This window comes from Sorex araneus, chromosome 3 (genome assembly GCF_027595985.1).
Source record: "Sorex araneus isolate mSorAra2 chromosome 3, mSorAra2.pri, whole genome shotgun sequence".
NCBI classification, from domain to species: Eukaryota; Metazoa; Chordata; class Mammalia; order Eulipotyphla; family Soricidae; genus Sorex; species Sorex araneus.
Genome location: NC_073304.1, coordinates 49,103,254 through 49,128,115, shown reverse-complemented (window position 1 = coordinate 49,128,115; position 24,862 = coordinate 49,103,254). Strand labels below are relative to the sequence as shown.

Sequence of the window (24,862 nt, the reverse complement as noted above, 5' to 3'; positions counted from 1 at the left end):
ATCCCATATGGTCCCCTGAGCACCGCCAGGAGTAATTCCTGAGTGCATGAGCCAGAAGTGACCCCTGTGCATTGCTGGGTGTGACCCAAAAAGCAAAAAAACAAAAAGTATATACATTCTACTGTACTTGCAAAAATGAGAGCCCGGCAAGCTACTGAGAGTATCCTGCCTACACGGCACAGCCTGGTAAGCTACCCGTGGCATATTTGATGTGCCGAAAACAGTAACAACAAGTCTCACAATGGAGATGTTACCGGTGCCCGCTTGAGCAAAGCTTCATAAAAAAATACTAGTGGTCCATTGAGATAGCTCAAGGGGTTGGAGAGTGGAGAGTGTACTTTGCATGCAGAAAGTCCAGATTTGAACCACAGCACTGCACATGGTTGTACTCGCACCACCAAGAATAAGGATACACCTAGCAGTGCTCAGGGCTTATTTCTGGTTTCGCACTCTGGGAACACTCAATGGAGAGCTCAGGGGAGCACACAGGGTACCAGGAGTCAAACCCGGGTCTGCCACATGCAAGGCAATTAATTGCCCTACTGGTTGTACTATCTCTCCCTGCCCTTAATGCCTATTATTCCTTAATATCTATCACATTAATATGCCTATCTAGGAAAAGTCAGCCAGTATAAAAAAGTATAAAGAATAAAATTAAAAGTACTCATACATTCACAATCTAAAGACACCCAAAATTAGTATCTGCATGTTTTCTTCCAGCCCTATAGTTATATTAATGCAAGTTGGACTCTTACTGCAGAATCTATTTTCACTGAATATTTTGCAAACATTGCCCATGACACAATAGCATCCAAAATGCAAAACAAGTAAAATTATCTCTGCAGATCTCAAGATCTTCTATGTAGAAAATCCTGAAGGACCACAAAAACATTCTAAATAATTGCAGCAAAACTACACAGTACAAAATCGACACAACAATACCAGTTATGGAGGAGACTAGGGAGATGCTTCAGAGAGCTTGTCTAAGTGTTTTGTTTGCAGGAGCCCTGGGTTTGAACCCCAGGAGCCACATGGCGCCACTCACCTCAAATCTGTTATATTCCTATACACTAGAAGGTACATATAGAATACAAAATTAAGAATGTAATCCTATTTATAATAACATCAAAAATAATAAAATACTTGGAAATAAACCTAACAACAGAGATGCTTTATAAAATACCTGATGGTCAGGGACTGAAAAACAATATTAAAATATCTACCCAAAGAAATGTACAGATTCAACATAATCGCTACCAAAATCCCAATGACACTTATTGACTCTTTTTAAGAAATAGAAAAAAAATCACCCTAAATTCACAAGGAATCTCAAGAGACCCCTAATAGCCAAAATAATTAAAAAATAAATAAAAACAAAGCTGTAGGGCTCACATTTCCTGATTTAAAACCTATTACAAAGCTACAGTAAGCAACACACTGTTGTACTGGCATAAAGATGACACATAGCTATATGAACTAGAAAAGAAGTCTAAATAAATCCTACAACTATAGGATGACATGATCTGTGACAAGGGCGCCAAAACCAAACAAAACAAAATTAAAAATAATGACAAAAAAATCCAAATATCTAAGTGCAAAGGAATGAAGTCAGACCTGTACTTTTCACCACAGAAAACAAACAAAACTCAAGATGGACATTAAAGGCTTGATGGCAAAATACAAAATTATAAAACTTCCATAGGAAAATACAAAGAAAAAGCTTCAAGACACTGATTTTGGCTATGATTTCTGAGGCATGACACTAAAAGCACTGGCAGCAAAAGCAGAAATAGAGAAACAGAACCAAACCAGACCCAGAAGTTTTGATTGATTAAAGAAGCTAGTCAAGGGGCTGGAGCAATAGCACAGCGGGTAGGGCATTTGCCTTGCATACAGCCGACCTGGGTTTGATTTCCAGCATCCCAGATGATCCCCTGAGCACTGCCAGGAGTAATTCCTGAGTACAGAGCCAGGAGTAACCCCTGGGCATCTCCAGGTGTGACCCAAAAAGAAAAAAAAAAAGAAGCTACTCAACGAGTAGGGATGTAGCTCAGTAGAAGAGCACTTGCCCTTCACAGGTGAGGCAAGTATGGGTTCAATCCCCAGAACCATAGAAATAAAGAATAAAGTAAAAAAATGGGAGGAAAAGTGAACAAAACAGATATGCCCGGTGGTGCTCAGGACATACTCTGGGCTGTGCACTCAGGAATTACTCCTTTAGGGATTTGGGGGACCCAAATGAACCATGTACAAGGTAAGCACCTTAGCGACAGTACAATCTCTCTGGCCCAACACTTTAGAATTTTTATGAGCATTAGGAAGAGCCTTAAAAGCAATCCGTTTCAATAAAATTTTAAATACGTTTAAATTACCAAAGGCAAACAGATAAATCTACAATAAAATTCAGGACTACAGAATCACTATTTAATATCAGTTTATTTTAACTAGGATCAAAAATTTTAGTAAGTTTACAGCTGAAATTTCATTTACTCTTTTTTCCCAAGAATTGTTTATCTTTTAACAGATGTAAAATTTTTTTCTAATTCATATTGGCAAGTAATTCTCTTCTTAAGTCCAAATACAATTCCAAACCAGCTCATCTGTTAAACCAATACAAAGAAGTACTGTAATATTATATTGGCTTTGGTGCAATTTTTAAAAAGTTTATTTAAGAATTAATTTTTAAAATAAAGCTATCTCCACAAATATTTGAAGAATATGAATTTAATGTTGGGAATATTTATGAATATATTACATTTTTACATACCCTTATATTTGCTTCAGAAAGAAACAAACGATCTACTTTGATGCTCTAACTAAAAATTCTATATAAAACTTGGTATGAAAAGAAACAATTTTTAAATGTGAAAAACTAGCACTGTAGGACTGTAGCACTGTCATCCCATTGTTTATCGATTTGCTCAATTGGGCACCAGGAACGTCTCCACTGTGAGACTTGTTACTGTTTTTGGCATATCGAATACGCCATGGGTAGCTTGCCAGACTCTCCAAGGAGGATGGAGGAATCGAACCCTGTTCGGTTGCAAGGCAAACGCCCTACATGCTGTGCTATCGCTCCAGTCTGTGAAAAACTAATTCAAATAAAATGAGAACTATAAAATAATAATCAGTAACAATTTAAGCACTCAAACTAAAACACAGATGATAAAAATAAGTGAAACTACTAAAATTTATGTATAGAGTATAAAAAAACTTTATTTCCTAAGGACTACTTCTATCTTTGTTATGCACTAAAATACAATCACTACTGGGCTGGAGCGACAGCCTTGCACTCGGCCAATCCGGGTTCGATTCCCAGCACCCATATGGTCCCCCGAGCACCGCCAGGAGTAATTCCTGAGTGCAGAGCCAGGAGTAACCCTTGTGCATTGCCAGGTGTGACCCAAAAAGCCAAAAAAAAAATAAAATAAAATCACTACTAATTATGAACCAAAATCTACAGATATTAATTCTTTGCTAAACTTCCTTTTCAAAAAATTGCATAAAGCCAATATAATAAGACAGTGCTTCTTTGGATTGGTTTAACAGATGAGCTGAATAACATTTAGACATAAAAGATCAATGATGGGAACTGACATTATTTGACTATAAAACTAAGTTAAAAAATTACTTAAATTTAAAACTAAGCCTAAATAATTTGTATAATTCTTCTTAAAAAAGTATCACAGATTGTTACACATTCATGACACAGAATCAAAGAATCCTAGGAAAGGGGGAGAAAAAATAACAGAAAAAAAGCAAAAAGTTGTAGAATTAAAACACCCATGAAAATTAACAAACATCTTAAACTGGGAGATGTGACTTAGAGACAGTTACAAGATGTTAACTAGCCTAATTTGTAGTGATCATTTCAGAATATGTACAAATAGCCAATCACTATGCCACAAACTTAAAACAAATGTTATTTGTTGATTGCATGGCAATTAAAATTTAATCAATATTCTAATTATGAAATACCCGTAGAAATCAATGAATACTTTCCTAATCAAATTCTAAAAAAAAAAAAAAAACCCTAAAACTGTAGTCCAAATACTTGACTATAATCTTGACAGAAAGTTTATAATGTCACTGCATCTTCCAATTTCGGGACATGCACAGCTCAAATTTTACTTAACAACAAAGCTATCACATTAAACTCATCTTTAAGTATCAATGGAATTCAATATAATCACATTGAAGACAGCTTGCTGACCCAACAACATATGAGGGAGACTACTTCAGGAAAGAAGGGAAACAAGGAAGGAAACAAAAATGCTATTAAACCCACAAGTGTTTGGAAATTGATGGCAGCAATACATACCAGGCTCCAATTTGATAATTTTTACTGCAGCCAACTCTCCTGTGTGTATATTCCTTGCCTAAAATAAAAATCAAAAATATTTTAAGTTTGTTAACTATATAAAGCTTTCCTGGAACTAAGTTCATTAGCAGATTAACAAGAAATCAGAAATATCACTAAAATCTTTACTAATTTCCCCTAAAGAAAAATACAGAAAACATATACAAACAAAATTACCTCCAGTCCCACCACTCAAAAATTCTGGGCCCGAGGATGTGGCTAAGTATCAAAGCTCCTGCCTTGCAGGCCTGAGGGTAAAAGATTAATCTCTAGAATCCCCCCATATGCTGAGTCAGTGATCCTAGTGACAGTTATCTGTAATTTCCAAAGCCACATCAAAGTGTGTTATTTATTTTTTTCTTTTTGAGTCACACCCAGAGGGTTACTCCTGGCTCTGCACTCAGCAATTACTCCTGGTGGTGCTTGGGGCGCATATGGGATTCCGGGGATCAAAACCCAGGTCGGCTGCCATGCAAGGCTAACCCCCAACCCACTGTACTGTTGCTCAGGCCCCAAAGTGTGTTATTTCTGTGGTAATAAAAACTGAAGTGTGTGAGTACCAGAACCACTAATGTGAGCACTGCAACTAAATGTGTAGCATCTTTTTTTGTTTGTTTGTCTTTTGGGCCACACCCAGTGGTGCTCAGGTGTTGCTCCTAGGTCTGCACTCAGGAATTACTCCTAGTGCTGCTCAGGGGACCACCTGGGTTGGCTGCATGCAAGGCAAATAAGAACCCTATCGGCTGTATTACATAGCTCCAGTCCCAAGTGTGCAGCATCCTAACACTGCACCAAACACAATAAAGAGGAAGCAAAGAGGTAAAAAAGTAGCTACTGTTTAAAATGTTGCAGTACTTTCTCAAATCTTTTCTTTACATTTAAATTATCTTTCTGAATTATAAAAATACCTATGAACACATATTAACATATATCGCAAATACACTCTAAAATTATATGACTCTGAAAAATAATTTTTTTTCCAGACCAGGTACAAGACAAGCATGTTCATTCACCATTATTTCTAATGAGAATTACTAATGATAACAACTGGCAAAATAAATAAATAAAAGGAATTCTCACTGGAAAAGAAGTGGTAAACCTATCATAATTTACTGATGGCATTGATATATATACAGAAATTCGTAAAGACTCCACTAAAAAAATATTAGAAACAGTAAGTCAGTGGCAGTCTACATAATCAGTATACAAAACTTCTGCTGCATATAACAATGTTCGTATGTAAACAATGAACTAGAAGAAAAAGAAGTCAAGGGACTGGAGAGAGAGTACATCAGGTTCAGTGCTTGCACTGGCCTTGCACACGGCCAACTTGGGTTCACTCCCTGGCATCACAAATGGTCCCCTGACCACTGCCAGGAGTGACACTTGAGAACAGAGTCAGAAATAAGCCCAGAGTACCACAGGGTGTGGCTCCCCAAAACCAACAACAACAACAAAAAGCAAAACAAACAACTCCACTTCATAAAGACTTAGTTCCTTGTAATAACTGAACAAAGGAGGTAAAAGATACATATAACAAAAACAACAAGACTTTGTTAAAATGGACACAAAGTAATGGAAATATATGTCATACTCATGAATTGAAAGAATACTGTTAAAATTATCCTATTCAAGGAAGGTTTAATTTAATGCAACCCCTATAATATTCTTCAAGGAAACAGAATAAACATTACTGAAAGTTACATGGAACTATAATAATTAAAAAGAAAAAAATTATCATCTGTATTTTACTACCCTTGGACAAAGGTTGTGTTAGGTTCAAGGATATAGCACAGCAGGAAGGCAGCTGCCTTGCACACATGATGTCCTGGTATCAATTCCCATCACAACCACACTCAAAAATATTTTATTTGCCTGGTAGCTTATTGCAATTCCTAAAATCTTGAAGCATTTAAATCTCTCCTGAATTACAGAACATGATGTTTGTACAAATTTAGATTTTACAGTGTTCAGTTTTTCACATGCCTGTGAACCTCAAGTACAGCAAACACGGCAAGAGGTTATAGAGGAAGTAATAATCAACCTCCTGGGAATCGATTGTTGAGTGGGTTAGAAACTGCTTTTGAAGGCAGATTTTACAATAATGACTGCAATTATATTTGCAGTGCTTAAGGTTTGATGACTCTAACTTTCACATCTTTATTATATTTAAATAATTAAATTAATTTTAATACAAACTCAGTAAAGTAAGTGACTTGCCCACGGCCATTCTGGCAGGGCTGAGTCAGAGTAAAGACCTACACTCCAATGTCAAGGCAACTTTCCAGAATTCCTACAGACAGAAACGTGTGCAGGGTCTTGCCAACAGGGTAAACCAGAGAAACCAGTGACCATCTGCAGAAGCCTGGGGAATGCGGTGGAACAGCATTTGGAGGTGCAGTTGAGGAGCTGCACCCTCCCCTTCAAACAAGGGAGGAGGAGCCTAGAGAGAAAACAGAGGCCGAGAGCTCTCCAGGTACAGGCGTGAGGTGGGCCAAGAGCCCAGCACTGAGTCCAAGGCCTCCCTCAGTGCACCGTGGCTGCAAGGAGCTGGTGTGAGCAAGGAATGGAGCCCTCGCCCCAAGGCAAGTGCCAACACCACCACATCCTTAGGGCAAAGCAGCAGCTGCAGCCCCTCCCGTCTGTTTCTGACAATAGGGGAAGGGCATGTTTCAACATTTGGAAGGAGTTGAGACAGCAATCGAGTCCCAGACTGGCTTGAAGCAGGCCAGCAGGGACTTAGAGAATATAGGTGACTTGGGGGCAAAACAGATCCGATTCACAGGTCACCTGAACTGAGAAGGCAGTGAGGCACATGTGCTAATGTTAGTACCCTACAGGGGAACAGGCTCACAGGTCATCCAGAAATGAGTAGGAATCCAGGCACACAGATGAGCTGGGGCACAAGCTCGGGCACCGAGCAGTCTGCAAAGCACAGGAGACTGTGAGCTCTTAACTGCCAGCCAGGCCTTCCCTATAGAGACGCTTGGGCACTTTGGGGAATTCCTGATGGGAAGCCTAGTTCCCCCAGGCTAACAAACTTGGCTCACAGCCATTCCAGGCCTCACAAGTCCAAATTGTCTGGCTGCATTTGTCCACGCCTTTCAAAACTATTGAAAAGGCATTCCTGGTAGCCAGAAATAAGTGGATCTACAAGGCATCAGCCAATTGTGAGAATGGGAACAACAGAATATTGCTTGACCCTCTCTCTTAGTACCTGAAGCCTTATCTCCCTTGCAGCACAAGGCATAATGAATAAATGAAGGAATTCAGTGTCAACAACAATGAGGGCAAAAGCCCGGGAAGGTCCTCAACAATATCAAAAGGTATGGAGTAAAATTACTCACAATGCTGAATGACATGAAGAAATTAATGCAATCAATAAGTCTGAAGACCGCTTTGCAGAAAAAAATGAAAGAACTCATTCAAGCAGAAATGAAGAAGCTAAAGAATACCATAGCAAAACTTGAATGGAAGCAGGATGGAAGAAGCAAATACTTGAATTAATTACTCTGAGGCCCGGGTATATGACATCATCAATAGAGAAGTAACAGACATCCCATATGTCCCCTGAGCACCGCCAGGAGTAATTCCTGGGTGCAGAGCCAAGAGTAACCCCTGAACATTGTCAGGTATGGCTCAAAAACAAACCAAAAAAGAAAAGAAAAAAAAAGAATAAAAGAGACAAGATTCCTTGAAGTAGCAGGAGAGAAGCAAAGACTCATTCACACGTAAAAGAATCCCAATCAGATTTCCCAAACAGAAACTCTACAAGCAAGAAAATAAAGAGAAACATTCAAAGTACTGAACGAAAAAACCTCCTGTGAAGGAAAAGAACCTCCAACCAGAATCCTCTACCAGATCACTTAGATTTTTGAGGGTGAGATAGAAACAGTCTCGGACAATAACAGCTGAGGACATCAGTTGCCTTTAAGCCAAATTTACAAGAACTCCTAGATGGTTTCCTATAAAAAGCAAGGAAACCCCAATCAGAAACACAAAGGTACACCATTGTAAAATGGGGAAGGTGGGAGGGAGTATTTAAGTAGATTCAGTCTGAGTGCCAGATGTACATGCTTTAAACCTGAGTAAGGATGAGTTTAGAACTTCAGATATTAACTAAAGTAACCGTTAAGTAAAAAATAGAAGAAGAGGTACACAGAAGCAGATCATTATATAAAAGACCATACTAGCACATTTTCTGCTGCCAGTCTCACAGGCTGAACAATCCAATATCCCAGGACAGATGAATACATTAAAAAAAAAAAACCAGAATACAAAACTCTGGAATCTTATAGGAAAGAAAAATATCTATGGACATAGGTAGATACGTATTAGAAAGATTTATATATATATTAGCATTTAAGTATAAAAGTATAGTTCAAAAGAGTAGCAGACCTACACTCACAAATACTGACAGTGAACCACTCAAAGTCCTACAATTTAGATGAGAAATGCAATGTTTAACTCATATGACAGTGATAGATGCTGACATAGTTCCAACAACAAAATGTCTTCAGGCCATTCATTACTCCAGTTTTCCAGGAGAGACCTGCATTAGGGTGATGCGTTTGCTAAGTCACTGCAAACCAAAGGAAAATGCAAGTCTATACTTCCCAATTACAGATTATCATGCAAGTGCCAACAACATAAAAAGATTAAATATCTCTTCTAAGAGTTTGGAACAATTATTTCTGGTTTTAGTCAGATTAGTCAGAAACCAGTGATCCAGTCTACAGTTAGAAAACACCATGCTCATCCTGGTACATCCTTCTAGCCCTGTCCTCTCCCGCCCTCCCCCTTAGCCTAGTTAATTCAGCTGAGAATGCTATGTTGACCTCTTGCTCCAAAAATCTCGCCTGATATCCCAAAATTGAAATGTGTTTTCTTCTTAGCTCTAAATATGATTTTTTGAAGGACTGTTTGATATTGTTTCACTTCTTAAATATGCCGATAACCAATATTGTAGGAAGTTATTTATTCTCTTTGCTGAAAAGAATAAAATATTACAATCTTCCACAACTAAGAAAGGCTATAAAATGGAAAACACAATATAAAATGGTTATGTTTGTTTTTATGTTGTCTTTTTATGACTATGAATAAAAGCATTTTGAACAAATTATTTTGTACAGTACTATAACATCTAAAAAACTTTCAAATATAAAATATGCAAGCAAATAGTCCTCCTCCCTCCCGATCTCATACCACGGAGGTAACTACTGTCGAGTTTAAACAGTGGTTCTTAAAATTTTCCTGACCAAGGATTCTCCTGAACATCACCTTGTTCCTTCCTCTGTGTCCCTCTGACCCATTGGTTGATCCACTTACTCTCATGCTCACTTGAGGTCCCTTGGAATACCTTTGTGGACCACAAGGCTCTTAATTGAGAAATGCTGGTTTAAAATATATTCTCCCAGATTTTAGTAAGACCACCTGCAGTCACTTTATATTAATTTTTTCTTTTTTTTGCAGCCCCAGGTACTTAACCAGAGCCTCAAACATGAGCTAATGTGCTCAACCACATATCCAAGGGCCCAAAAGATAGGACAGCACTGTAGCACTGTCGTCCCATTGTTCATCGATTTGCTCGAGCAGGCACGAGTAATATCTCCATTGTGAGACTTGTTGTTACTGTTTTTGGCATACTGAATACACCATGGGTAGTTTGCCAGGCTCTGCCATGCGGGCAAGATACTCTCAGTAGCTTGTCAGGCTCTCCCAGAGGGATGACGAAATCGAACCCAGGTAGGCCGTGTGCATGGCAAACGCCCTACCCACTGTGCTATCACTCCAGTCCAAAAGATAGGATAGGAGTTAAAAAAAACTTGCCTTGTATGTGGTTGCTTTGCCATGGTTTTTATCTCAGACACCATATCGCGTCCCCCTAAGAACTACTAGGAGGGAATGCTATAGAGCCAGGAGTCAGCCCTGAGCATAGCTGAGTGTGGCAACCCAAAAACATAAACAAGAACACATACTTGGTTTATACAGTTTCCTGTAAAGACAAACATATTCTATGACCTCGCAATCCACTCGCATTTTTCAATTAAGTTAAAGATATGTCTAGTAAAAATCTGCATATGAATGCTAATAGCAGACTTTATCCATAATTTGCCAAAACTGGACAAAAATTGAAATGGCCATGAACAGGCAAATAGAGAAATAAACTGTGGAAATATTATTAATCAGCGATTTTTTAAAAAAATTAGCCAGAGAGATATTGCAAAATGAAAATCTCTTTGCAAGAATAAAAAAAAGCCTAGAAACATTACATAATGCATGATTCCAAATATAAGACATTCTAGAAAAATAAGCAAAACTGTATAGAGATAAAAAGAGTATTAGATAAAAATTGTAATAGACATTGGTCTGGAAGAAGACCAAAGAACAGGTGACTTTTTTTTTTTTAAATTTATTTATTTTTAATTAGAGAATCACCGTGAGGGTACAGTTACAGATTTATACACTTTTGTGCTTATACTTCCCTCATACAAAGTTTGGGAACCCATCCCTTCACCAGTGCCCATTCTCCACCACCCGTAAACCCAGTGTCCCTCCCACCCTCCCCAATCCCATCTCCCCCCCACCCCACCCTGCCACTGTGGCAAGGCATTCCCTTCAGAACAGGTGACTTTTAGAATGGAGAAATGACTCAAACAGTGGGTTTACTGGTGAAAACCCATAAAATAGTGCATCATGGGGGCTGGAGCGATAGTACAGCAGAAAGGGCATTTGCCTTGCACGCGGCCGACCCGGGTTTGATTCCCAGCATTCCATATGGTCCCCCAAGCACCGCCGGACTGATTCCTGAGTGCAGAGCCAGGAGTCAGCCCTGAGCATCGCCGAGTGTGACCCAAAAAGCCAAAAAGTAAATAAATAAATAAAATACAAAATAGTGCATCACAAAGAGTATCTTAACATAACTTAGACCAAAATAATGCAGTTCAATAATATATAATGAATGTATTACTGTAATGCAAGGGACTCAGCGCCAGGTTGTTTTCACTCGGGGCGCTCCAGAGGAGAGCTGGTGAGAACTTTCTCCACCCCAAGGGACCCAGCCCTGGCAGCTGACCTCCACTACCCACCGCGTCACACATTATAAGACACTTCCTACCCATCTTCCATAATTACCACACCATATTTAATGGCGTTCAGACAGTAGGCAACAAATCAGAGAGTAATACATACACATATAACACACACATATCACACATACACACACATCTACCTCTCTCTTGGAGAGCCTGGCAAGCTACCATGGCATATTAGATATGCCAAAAACAGTAACAATAGGTCTCATTCCCCTGACCCTGAAAGAACCTCCAACCGTTTGGGAAAACCGAGTAAGGAGAGGCTGCTAAAATCTCTGGGAGGAATAGAGACGTTACTGGTGCCTGCTCAAGCAAATCGACGAACAATGGGATGACAGTGATACAGTGATACTGTAATGCAAAAAGGTAATAAAATGGGAAGGTGTGGATGAATGTAACTACTTAATACTTGTTCAACTATCCTGTGGATTATTATTTTAAAATGTCAACTTATTTTTTTTCCAGACTCCTGCACCTGCATAGAGCCCCCAGAGCACTGCCAGGAATGACCTATGAGCACTGGGCCAGGAGTAGCCCCTGAGCACCAAATGTGGCCCAACCTTCCGCACAAAAATAAATAAAATTTAAAAGTATTCATCTATTTTTATAATTAAAATAAAATATATTTTGCTCCAGCTTAGCACATACAAACTGAAGACTCAAGAACCAAGACACTGATTCTTATTAGATTCTGAAAGGCTGAAAGAGAAAGAGATAATTGAAGAAACTGAACAGAGAACCACATTAAATAAAGAGGGTATTAGAAAATCTAGCTACATTAGGGATAAACCAAATTATCTGCAATTAAATAAAAAGAAAATAATAGAAGTTGTACAGGTTTGTCTTGCTATCTTAAAGTACAACATTCCTATCTGGAAGGTTTTGTACATTATATTCTGGGTCTGGGAAAATAATTATCATTAATTATGGAAAAAATGTAAGCCTTCTGAGACCTAAAAAAATAACCTACCAAAACATACCAAACAAGTAGCAACAGAAAACTTGACTCTCACTGACAGGATAAATACTTGTGTCAGTCTTCAGGAGAAGACATTTCTGTCCTCTCCAAATAAGAACTGATGGGCAGATGCTCATACTCTGTAATTTTCCAGCTGGATTTTTGAAACAGAAAGCAGTACCAGGCTCTTTTATAATGGAAGGCAAAGAGGCTTTCAGAAAAAAAAATCTAAACAGAGACTTTACAGATTCAATTTACTAAAGAGATCTTTCAGAAATTTAACTATTCAATTTCACGCTATAATCTGAAGAGTCATACATAACTGGGCTTTTTTCGTTAGATACTTGTTGATATCTCTAACAAGTTAAATGTGATGTTTTCAAGTATTTTTGTTTTTTAACTTTAAAGGACAATACTTTGAGGAACCTGCATTATGTTCTTCAGAAGGAACTGACTGAGAACCACAATACCTCCATACAAAAAAAGAATCTAAATATATTTCTGGGGCTGGGGAGTAGCACCATGGGCTATACTGCATCCTTGGCATGGGTAGGGTTAGATCCCCAGCACTATATGACCTCCCAAGTACTGACAGTGGCCCCTAAATACTGTTAGAGAGGCCCCCAAACTAATACATAAATATATGGCTGATCCTACTCATTTCAGAGGGTTAAGTATATACTAATATTCAGACCTAAATGCACCAAATGCTTAAAGCCTAATGAGCTATTCTTACATAGTACAGCTCTTATTTAAGCTCATTAGAATTGAAAATTTTAGGTGAAAAACCGACTAATAGTAAAAGGGATAAATGTACTATAAGATCCATAAGGAAGGAGGGAGGGAGGGAGAGTGGGGAGAGGGAGCGACAGAGTGGAGAAAACAGGGAGAGAGGAGGAAGAAAGCAGGAAGGAAAAGTAGGAAAGAGGGAAAGGGAGAGAGAATTATGATTTTACTGAGTTGACTGTGTATAAAGGATTATGGCAGAATTTCTGGCAAAGGTATAAAGACAGGTATAAAAACAGGCATTTTTAAAGAAAAAATTATCTTGTATTAAAGAAACAGAATAAAGGGACTCTTGGAATAAGATTCTTTTGAAGTTCAAAACAAGATTGTCACCCACTCCTTTCTTTAGCTCTCGAACCTACTACTTGTCCACTCTCCTTGTTCCTTTAAGGCTCAGTGACCCCAGTTCACAGCCTTGTCCATTTCTTGCCCGATACCATCTCAGACTCAGCATGTACAGATCCTCTCTAACGTTTCATTCTTTGACTTCTTATCTGAACAGTTATTTAAACATTAGTTTCTGATCATTCCCTCCTATCCTTCCTAATTAATTACTCAGTCCTCTAGGTCATTGCCTCTTCCATTTTAGTAGCTCAATGCATTCCCCTATAGCTACCCAGCACTCTATAAAGCACTCTTGCAAACATCCTTAACTTGCTTTTCCCTTTTTCCCTGTCATACTAGTGTGACAGAATCCCAGTCTGGATTTAGGTTTACTCTAATTAATCCCAAATATCGGGGCCAGAAAGGGGGGAGGTGCTTGCCTTGCACAAGGCCAACTAAGATTTGATCATGAGTCCAGTACTTATATGGTCCTCCAAGCACTTCCCGGAGAAATCCCTGAGCACCACTGGGGATGCCCCCTGCTCTGCAAAATCCAGTATGTACACTCATACTGGCATCAAATAGCTAAATGTTACTGGAAAAAGAATACGCAGAATCATATTTAATTTCTAATCTTATTTTGAAACCATATTTATATTATTTTCAATTACATAGCGGTAAATCATAAAAGAAATTTCATGCTACTTTACTAGATCTGATTTTACCACTATTCATCACTTGTGTCACTTATATCAGTTATCATCCCATTGCTCATCAATTTGCTCGAGCGGGCGCCAATAACATCTCCATTTTGTCCCTGTCTCGCACTAGTGTAGCCCAATGGTGTCTGCTCACTCCAGGAACACGGAGAACATCAAACCGTTCGTTCAGGGTCTTGACGAAGAAGTCAAGCCACTATTCTTAAGAATTATTTTTATTCTCACTTTTATTTTTTTTGTTTCGGGTCACACCTGGCAATGCACAGGGCTCTGCACTCAGGAATAAGTCCTGGCGGTGCTCAGGGGACCATACAGGATGCTGGGGATTAAACCCAGTCAGCTGTGTGCAAAGCAAATGCCTTACCTACAGTACTATCGCTCCAACCCTATCCTCACTTTTTTCCTCATTATTTTATTTTATAAGTTAGTTCACAATATTTGATTACATTTAATATTCAAACACCAATCCCACCACCATTACACCTTCCCACCACCAAATTCAGGATGTTTCCATCCCAAGCCCCAACCCCTGTCCCAAAACACAACCGGAATATTATATTTCGTATTGTCTGTTATAAAGACTGCTGAACATGCTTAGAAAAAACTGTTCACATAGGAAACAGTGTGAAGAATGTTCTATTTTTTCAGGAGCCATTAAGACATTCTATAGAATATCACTAACACGTTAAAAGTTGGGGTGATGTGAGCTTTGGTATATATATCTGAAAATATGTATATATGCATATATACATATATATATTTCCCTCTATGCTACCTACTATCTGAACCTCATCAAATATGGTGTGGTAATTATGGAGAATGGGTAGGGAGTGTCTTATGACCACGGTCGCGCAGTCCAGGAATATGTTCACTCATACGTGAGGCTCAGCCCGAGCGTGTGGGGAGCCTCCTTGAGCGTGGTGGTGGTTGGGTTATGGAGGTTTTTGGCTACTGGAGCCGGGTCCCTTGGGGTGGGGAGGGCTCTCACCCGGCCCCCTCCAGGGCGCCCTGTGTGAAACAAGCCTGGTGTGGAGTCCAGTGGCATGGCTATGGGGCCTCATGCTATGCTCCCTTCCGGGAGAAGTAGCCTTGTCATCTGGATGGTGGCCAATGGTGAGATTGTCTGGTGCCTGCATATCCATACTTTTTAAACCTTCAGTAATGCCCTGGCCCCTTTGCTTCTCCCTTATCTATCCTAACTGACAAAATTATACCTTTATATAATTTTCCTCTCTGCATTTTTATAGCTTTAACAATCATCTCACTTTATTCAAATTCAAGTAGAATATTAAATCCATAGAAACTTAACAGGTATCATAACCATGTCTAATACACAACACTTAGTTATCCTTGTTTCATAACCCAGTTTTTTAAAGATAAAATGTTCGTTACATCACAATCACAATATCCTGTTCATCACCGATTTCTTGGGTGGGCTCAGTAACATCTCATTTCATCCTTTCCCTGAGATCTTTGAAGTCTATTTCTACTTGGCCCTCCTAACGATGTTGCACTGGGGGCTCTTCAGGGCCAGGAATGAGATCCAGCTTGTTAATGGATTTTGCATATGAATATACCAGAGTCTCTTGCCTGCTCCCGGGGCTGTCTTCCTCAGGGCCTCTCGGAGGGGATGGGCTCCAGCTTCCCTCCACACCCCAAGCAGAGCTCCTGGCGGCCGAAGACCACCGGAACCTAGCTGCAGCCATGCTGGAGGTTCCTCTCTACACGTTTGGACAGGCCTCATGCATGAAGGTACCGGCAGAGGAATGCAGGTGTGTGTAATCCCATCAACGGCCAACATCCAGAGAGAGACTTAAAAGCAAGCTCCCAGAAGCATGCGGCCGCTCGATATCTTTAGCCTACTTCTCCCTCTAGGAGAAACTGGCAATCTTCTGAGAGTTTCCTGCCCCCATGGGACAGCCTTGCAAGCTCATTACATATAGTTATATAAATATAAGCCATATAGAGATGCTATCAAGATACACAAAATTTGCTTTTCTTTTTTGGGTGAGTGGGGAGGCCACACCCAGCAATGCTCAGGAGTTACTCCTGGCTGTGCTCAGGGGATACCAGAGATTGAAGCTGGGCCAGCTCCATGCGAAGCAAGTGACTTACCCACTTTACTAACTCTCCAGATCCACACAATCTACTTTTCTACAATTTCTTCCACGTAGTCAGTCCAAGTTTGAGTCTGTAAGAGACTATTACTTTTACTCCTCCCCTAATAGATGACAAATTTCAGGTATCTAAATTCATTGATTCATTCAGTATTCATCAACTATCAAGGCTTAAGTTCTAATTTAACTCTTTCAGATAAAAATCTAAAAGTTCCCTTCTATATGTGGGTGAAATATATTAATTTCTTCATCATATCACAAAGATTCCAGACCTTTCCTCCATTGCAGTTATTGATTACTTTGACTTTATGGTCAAAGTCTAACATCCAACAAAAATAAAAGTATTTACAAGATAAATTTATGACATTAAGGCTGATTTTCTCTAAAACCATGATATCTTTGGATTTAAAAAAAAAAAGACATTTTTAAGAGTTACATCCTAAAAAGAATGCCCTAGCAAGAAAAAGAATTATTTTAAGATAAATCCTTTTAGGAAAAAGGGAAGTGAAAACACTGTATTTTTTAATTATATAGTCAATATGTGTTTTAAGGAAATTACTTCCAGAAAGATTATCAAATTTATGTAAAAAACAGTTAGGAAGAGCTTACCCCCCTACATAAAAATTTTAAGAATTAGTGATTCATTATTTTACGGTCTGATCAAGTCTTACAAAGCAGTAACTGAAATAGTAGATTGACAAGGTGATAGTAAAAAATTGCAAATATTTAGCCACTCCATTTGTGTTTTAGTGGGACAGACTTCAGATCAATACAGGAAAGTTTTCTATAGCACTTTAAACTAATTCCCCCCAAAACTGGACTGCTCCTAAACATATTATGTCCATTATTCACATATGTTAGGAAAGATCATTTGTCAAGACAGGTACAGAATATGTGCACTAAGTGAGGAGATCCCTGCCAGCACCCAGATTCCTTCATTTCTATGGAATAAGTATGGAAAAACTGCTTTTCCCGCTGTTACACAGGTCCAGACAAGGCTCCCTCTCCCATGTAGGGAGCCAATTTCCCTCACTACCAGGAAGACATACTCAAAGCCTGAAAACTGCTGCTTACGTGACCACAAATCTGTCCCATGACTTATATTAAGTGTATACTAATACTAGGGCATTTGTGGCTAAGAAGTTTCCAATCCTTTTCTGATAGAAACGGATTTATTAAAAGGAAGATTTTTTATTTTTTATTTTTTTTTTTTGCTTTTTGGGTCACACCTGGCAATGCACAGGGGTTACTCCTGGCTCTGCACTCAGGAATTACCCCTGGCCATGCTCAGGGGACCATATGGGATGCTGGGATTTGAACCCGGGTCGGCCGCGTGCAAGGCAAACGCCCTACCCGCTGTGCTATCTCTCCAGCCCCTTAAAAGGAAGATTTTTTTAAAGGATCACTCAAACTAATTACCTGAAGGTCTCATTAGTAAAGGAAAAGGAGGGAAGGACTTGGATTGAGATTAAAAGGGGTAGGGAAGATAAGAATGCTCAATCACTGTAAGTGCAGCTTTTCATGGGAAATAACTGATTAAAATTTACTAAAATCTTAAAATAACTTTGAAAATTTAATCCTAAAAATGTGTATTAAAAATGATTAAGAATATTTGAGAAGAACTTGAGGATACTGCTCAATCAGCATTGAACAGAGCTGGAGACAATTTGCTTATTCACCAAGTGTGGTAAAAAATTACACAAGGAAGTAATATATAAATATTAAATGTGTATATTTACTGACACAAAAAGTTGTCACATACTATTCAACAATACAGTATCAAACATCTGCACTATATATGTCAAGTATGCTGTAAATGATCCAACACTTACATATAATCAGATTTATTATATGTGCCTAATAAGTTCTTAAGAGCTAAAAAGATATACACAACAATATTTAACTGTTGGATAAAGGAGATATAGTAGTTTTTCATTTAATCCTGCAGTTTAGTTTTCTAAAACTAACACACTTTTCTTTTTTTTTTCTTTTTGGGTCACACCTGGCAATGCACAGGGGTTACTCCTGGCTCTGCACTCAGGAATCACCCCTGGTGGTGCTCAGGGGACCATATGGGATCTTGAATCGATCCCGGGTCGGCTGCGTGCAAGGCAAACGCCTTACCCGCTATGCTATTGCTCCAGCCCCAAACACATCATATTTTAAATGTATTTAAATAACATAAGGGAAATACCTAAACTGAGGCAAGAGAGAGATGAAGATAGAATGGCAAATCCTACTCACATCTATGTGACTGCAGAAACACAATAGGAAATCAGTCCTAGAAAAAATCTGGTAAGAAACCAAAACACTGTACCATTTGTCATAATTAGAAGCAAAAGCACTTTAAATGCAGAGGTTGTCAGTAATTTGTTGAAAATTAGGTTTAGTAAAATACAGTAAGTCATGCTCACACTTTATTCTTTCCCAGTATTGTTATGAAAAAGGTTTAAAACAAAGAGCAAGATGAGAAGGACATGAAAGAAAGAAGGCACATGTGAAAAGTGACAAAATTACTTATAAAACGGAGGTTTTCAGTCTATTTACCTTAAGTTAGAAGCAAACAGAAGAGGGTAGGGGATATGGCTCAAAGGGCTACAGCACTTGCCCCGTACGCAGAAGGCCCAAGGTTTGATCCTGAGACTCATAGGCCCTGAAAGCACTATCATAATGCCAGGTCCAAGCATTGAACCACTTGACGAAGATGAATGAGTATCACTGGGTGTGGCTCCAGGCCCTTTGAGCACCACTGGGGGAGCTCCACCCCCAAAACACAGCAAACAAGAAATGAGCCAATGCTACAGGAGGCAGCCTATGCTATTTGTCCAATTATTTGAAATAATTAGTATTTTATTTTAAGTTATGACACCATTATACCATCTAGAATAGGGGGCTCATTCTAGGTAACAGTAAATCTAGAGTACCAACGAAAAAGGAAGACAAGAGAAGGCAGAGCCGAAGAATATCCAACACCAAGAGAAAGAAGTTTCTCTAGAGATCTGCATTGGAGTGTGACTGAGCTAGGCTATTTCCATAGTAAAGGCAAGTCAAATGGGGATCCAATTTCAAAAAGATGGGGACTGGAATAATGACAAGGATGATAAGCTAGTAAAAAGTGCCTCAGAAAACTGAAGTTGAAACGTGAAGATGATATGCATTTTCAAGTCAGTCCTCCCAAAATCTCTCACCTCTCAGTGGCGTGAAGTTGTTAAGTGTCATCAAATCATCTGACCCTAATTTGTATGCAGTTTGTTATGTGCAAGTGTTAAGGATTGTGTATACAGTAATAAATTTAAAGATGCAGTCCTGAGGCAACTTGTTATAGCAAAGACTAGAGATTACAGAGTCAAGAGACCTAGACTGAAGTCCTTATATAAAGTCACCAACTAAATTGGAGGGCAAATATTGTTAAGTGTCTTCAAGAGCTGGAAATACATCAGTCCCACCTACCTCATATGGTTATTGTGAGAAGCACTATAAACACTGATTATGAAAGTGCTGTGCAAACATTAGTCACTCTTAGTCATTTTAATCCGATTTCATTTTTACAAAAATGTTGGAAGGTGGGGGCTGTTATGACTCATAGGCCCAAACACCTCCGAGGATAGACTAGGCTATCAGCCTGGATTCTCATCATCTGCTTAAAATCTTGTGGGACATTATGACATTTAACAGTATACATCAAACCTAAATTCCTCATGCCCTTTTCAGAAAATTATCCACTCTAATTTAAATAGTATGTCACATAACTGGAAAGAAAGATTGGGGGTGGAGTGATAATACAGCGGGTAAGGAGCTTGCCTTGCACACAGCCAACCCTGGTTTTGATCCCTGGCACCCCATATGGTCCTGAATCTCCAGGAGTAAACCCTGAGTACCACAAGGTGCTTCCTCGCCCCACCAACATTCAAGCATGTATAAAAAACAACACGCCAATATATCTAGCTAAAAGAAACTATTCCAATTTATCTGATCTTAGATAAAGTTTTGAACTTGACAACAAAGCTCTGAAAACATGTAAATAAATTTTCTGTCTCTCTTCCTGTGTATCTATCTGGTTTGAAATCACCATTTAGAATTTAGAAATGAAGCTTTTATAAAATTAGAAAGTGAAATTTGAAATAAGCATCTATATTAAATTGTATTTGTCAAAATCTGGAAGGCTGTAGTTCAAGTGTTAGAGCATACAGTGCGGACCCTCACAAACTACCATGATAGAAGCAGAGGAAGCCGAGTAGAACTCCGGGTGCAGCCTCTACCCTGCCAGTGTGAGGCTGTGGGTTTGATCTACAGCACTGCCCACAAGGTCACGTGAGAGCCCCACCACCACCACACACTGTGTGATTTCTGACAATGACAGAAGGGAAAGGGGAATAATTTCTTAAAAAACTAATGACTAAATGGCTAATGTAAAAATGCTGAACCTATGTAAGTAAAAAGAACTAGATGGATAATACTCCTATGGTTATTTTATCCACAAGTCAGTCTCGGAATTAAACCTGTGCCAGGGATGGTACTGTTTGTGTCTTCCTTCATCAAGTTTTTTTTTCTCTCTTTTGGTTTTTGGTTTTTGGTCCACACCCATCTGTGCGCAGGGCTTATTCCTGGCTCTGCCTACACTCAGAATTCACTCCTAGGTGTGGCACCAAAAACCCCAAAACTAATTTTCAAAAAAAATTTTACTTTTATTTTCACAGTGACCTTATACATTACTTAACATAGCATCTAACTGAATATTTACTGGTTTAATGAAATTGCAATTTAAAATAAGATATTTGAGGTACAATCCTTATTTTCTGTTGCTAACCTATTTCCCAATTATTAACTCTCTTATACCAACATGAAAACATAAGTCACTCATGTCAGACTGTCTGACAATGAAAAGGACATTAAACATACAGATTGAATATATTACTATGCCTGCCCAAAAGAGCCGAGTGATGTGTTAATACCATATTATCAGTGAAATAAGCAGCACATATACATCCATATTCTCTGGCATCTTCACATTTGGGGCCATTAGGCAAAACAACAGACTTACATTTAAAGAAGTACAGAGGCCAGAGTAATAGTATAGCAGGTAGAGTGTCTGCCTTGCATAGAGCCAACCTGGTTCAATCCCTGGTACCCTAAGGTCCCCAAGTCTGTCAGGAATGATCACTGAGCACAGAGCCAGGAGTAAACCCCGAGTACTGTTAGGTGTGGCCTCAAAATCAAGTAAGTTCATTAAATAACATAAAATAGAAAAGCAGAGATAGAGACACAGAAGAAGTGGTTACACAACTCTTGTTACCAAAATCATTGTTACAATGGGTAAGTAGAAAAGTGGAGTGCTGGGTGAATTTAGTTGGTAACTTTAAATCTCGCCCACTGAAAATCAAGTAGCCAATCAAAACAGATAATGGGATGGCTGGATGGTGATGACAGTAGATGAAACAAAGCCCCCCAACCAGGCCCACCCCTCCTCTCACCCCTTCTCTGGATCAAGTAGGGGGTATCAGACAACCGACAGAAGGCAGGATGAGGTAAATTGCATGGACTGACAGAGGGCAGAATCAGGCAGGGGTCTTACACCCAGACAGATAGCAGGAAAGCCAGGACAGGACGACAAGGACCCACTGGAGTCCAAGGTTCAGAGACAAGATAGGAAAGCATACACTGGATAGAAAAGGCATAAGGACAAGACCAGCCATTGTACACTGGGGGTGAGCAGACAGCAAGGGACAGGACCAAGAAGTCATACATGAAAATGGTGCAGGACAGATACTGTACATGGGTAAAAGAAGAAGCCTGGACATTTGGAGAAGGAACCAGACCCATCTATCTGAACTCTACAATAAACTCTTAACTTTTAAAAAAATATTTGACACATTTTATTGCTGTTTTGATAAGTTAAAACATATTTTAAATTTATCTTTATTTAAGACACCGATGCCAGTGAATAGCACCAGTCTCACATTTGAATGTGGCTTAATTAATACAAATAACAATGTGGCGTCAACATGTATATGTACATATATACTTTCTGTATAGATATACCTGGGACATTTTTTATATATTTTTTAAAAATTTATTTGTTAACTGAATCACTGTGAGAATCAAAGTTGTTCATGATTGGGTTTCAGTCATATAATATTCCAACACCCATCCCTTGACCAGTGTACATTTCCCACCACCAATGTCCCCAGTTCCCACCTCCTCCTACTCGCCCGCCCCCATCCCCTGTGACAAGCATTTTCTTTTCTTTCTCTCTCTCTCTCTCTCTCTCTCTCTCTCTCTCTCTCTCACACACACACACACACACACACACACAAGCTAGTGCGCACTCTCCCTCCCTCCTTTTAACCATTATGGCTTGTAATACAAATACTGAAAGATTATTATGCATATCCCTTTATAACTTTCAGCACTCAATTACTGTCCAGAATGATCATTTCCAACAATTATTGTCAGAGTGATCCTTTCTCCATCCTAACTGCCCTCTGCAAGCTTCCGAATGCAAGCCAGTCCTCTTGGCCCCTATGAGACTAATATCCAAGGACAGAAAAAAAATTCTTAACTTCTTAACATACTAAGTTTTCTATGCAAATCTTTCATACAATTCTCAAAGACGCAACAACTCAGGAAAATCCACTTTCATGCTGAGAATGCTGTATAAAACAAAAAAACAAACAAACAAAACAAAAAATACATAGGAACAGGTAACCTACTGCAAACTGCTGAACTTAAAATTACAATGATTGGTACTCCCATACCAGCCAAAAAATGCATGATAGCAAGACTATTTTAGTTCTAATTTCTAACCCTAAATATAAAATGTAGCTGGAGAGATAAGTTCAAATGATTCAGTAAGATAGATTTGAGTCCTTCTGATTACCACTATGATAACTACTCTAGAGTTATCTATCCACTTGGCTAACACCAACGTACTTCCTGTATACTAGAACCTAATTTTCTCATGAAGTTTACAGTGACCCTCTTATATTCCCATTTCACTCATTCTGTCCTGGGAAATCCTAAACAACCTACCACTTAATCTGGTCAACTTTTTCTTCTTTCTCTATCTTTAAATCACTAACATGTTATACAATTTATTATTGCGGTTGTTCATATTAGTTCCTTTCTCCCACTAAGAATTTAAGATCCATGAAGGAAATTGGCTTTTCTACTTTGCTTCCTGATATATCCCAAGGGCCCAGAACTGTAAGGAGTCCTCTCTAAATACTGGTTCAATGGGAAATACTCCTCCTACCCTGTCAACCCACTGCTCCATCTCATATTCATCAGTGTGCCTCACCCTAATCAGACTATTGAGGAAGCAACTGAAACTGGAAATCAATGGAAACTACTTCAGAAAGGAACAAAGGCTTTAAGTTTAACACCTACCAAAACACCTAACAATCCCATGCTGTTTGTTCCTTTACTTTTTCTAAATTCTCAATTCTTCCTGAATTCTTGGTCGTAATTTCCCTTTTTACAGAATTCCTTTTGTAAACTAAAGGAACCGTACTGGTCATTTGCAACAGACAAAATTCAAACTAGTAATTGAAAGCTAAAATCAATCATTTCAATGAAAAACAAAACCCACCAACAGTGGAAGACACTTTCAATGTTGTGCCCCATCCATACCCGTGCTGTGTCAGGAGCAGTACCACTTCGTTCCTTACTATGCACACTCCAACTCTTACTTCTAAGGAATCCGTTAGACTCCTTATTCACATGATCACTAGCTTGCTCCTAATGGTCAGATAATGTTCCTTCAAAACACTTTACTGAGCATGTGCCAAGTTGTAGGCATAATGCTAGTCTGGCTCAGTCAGTCACCCATTTTCATGCAGTCTGAGTGGTGCAGGAAGCTACACTATCATGAAGTAAAGATAAATGATGAAAATTATGGCAAGATTTAGAGCAGACAGATAATAGCTTGTCTAAGGGACAGAAGAGGCTCCCTAAAAATGCAGCACTAAAAAGAAAAGATAGATGAACAAAAAAAGAGTATTCTAGGAAAAGTATTCTGCAAAAACCTGAGAGAAAGAGTTTGTATGAAGTTAAGTTCACTACATTACCGGGATAGGCAGGGTGTTAAAAATGTATTATTCTAAGATTTTATTCTACAGATCAATTTACACAAAATCTCACATTGATATATTTTTGAAGATTAATAAATTTTCTTTATTTTAGCCAAATCAAAGGGGTATCAAATTAAGAAGCTTCTGCATCACAAAAGAAACGAAGACTATAAAAGACTCCAAAAATTGGGAGAAGATATTTGCACATAACTCATCTGACAAAAGGTAAATACTTAAAATACATCAACATTTGTAAAATTTGACTACCAGCAAACTGGGAAGAAATAAAGAGACACAACAGAATATGAAAAATGCTTTCATTCATATCCTTAAAGATATGCAAATCAAAACAATAAGACATCACCTCACACCAGTGAGTTTTGTACACATGAGAAAAAACAGAAATAATCAGTGTTAGCGTGAACATGAGGAAAA

At 38.8% G+C, this 24,862-nt stretch overlaps 1 protein-coding gene across 2 annotated transcripts in view; it reads right to left on the bottom strand.

The window, feature by feature from the left end:
• MAP4K5 (mitogen-activated protein kinase kinase kinase kinase 5) overlaps positions 1-24,862 on the bottom strand; it is a 99,442-nt gene that overhangs the window by 66,164 nt on the left and 8,416 nt on the right. For both annotated transcript variants that reach the window (XM_055132907.1, XM_055132908.1), the window contains exon 3: positions 4,322-4,379. In XM_055132907.1, the coding sequence (XP_054988882.1) occupies positions 4,322-4,379 (58 nt within the window). The remainder of the gene's footprint in view (positions 1-4,321; positions 4,380-24,862) is intronic.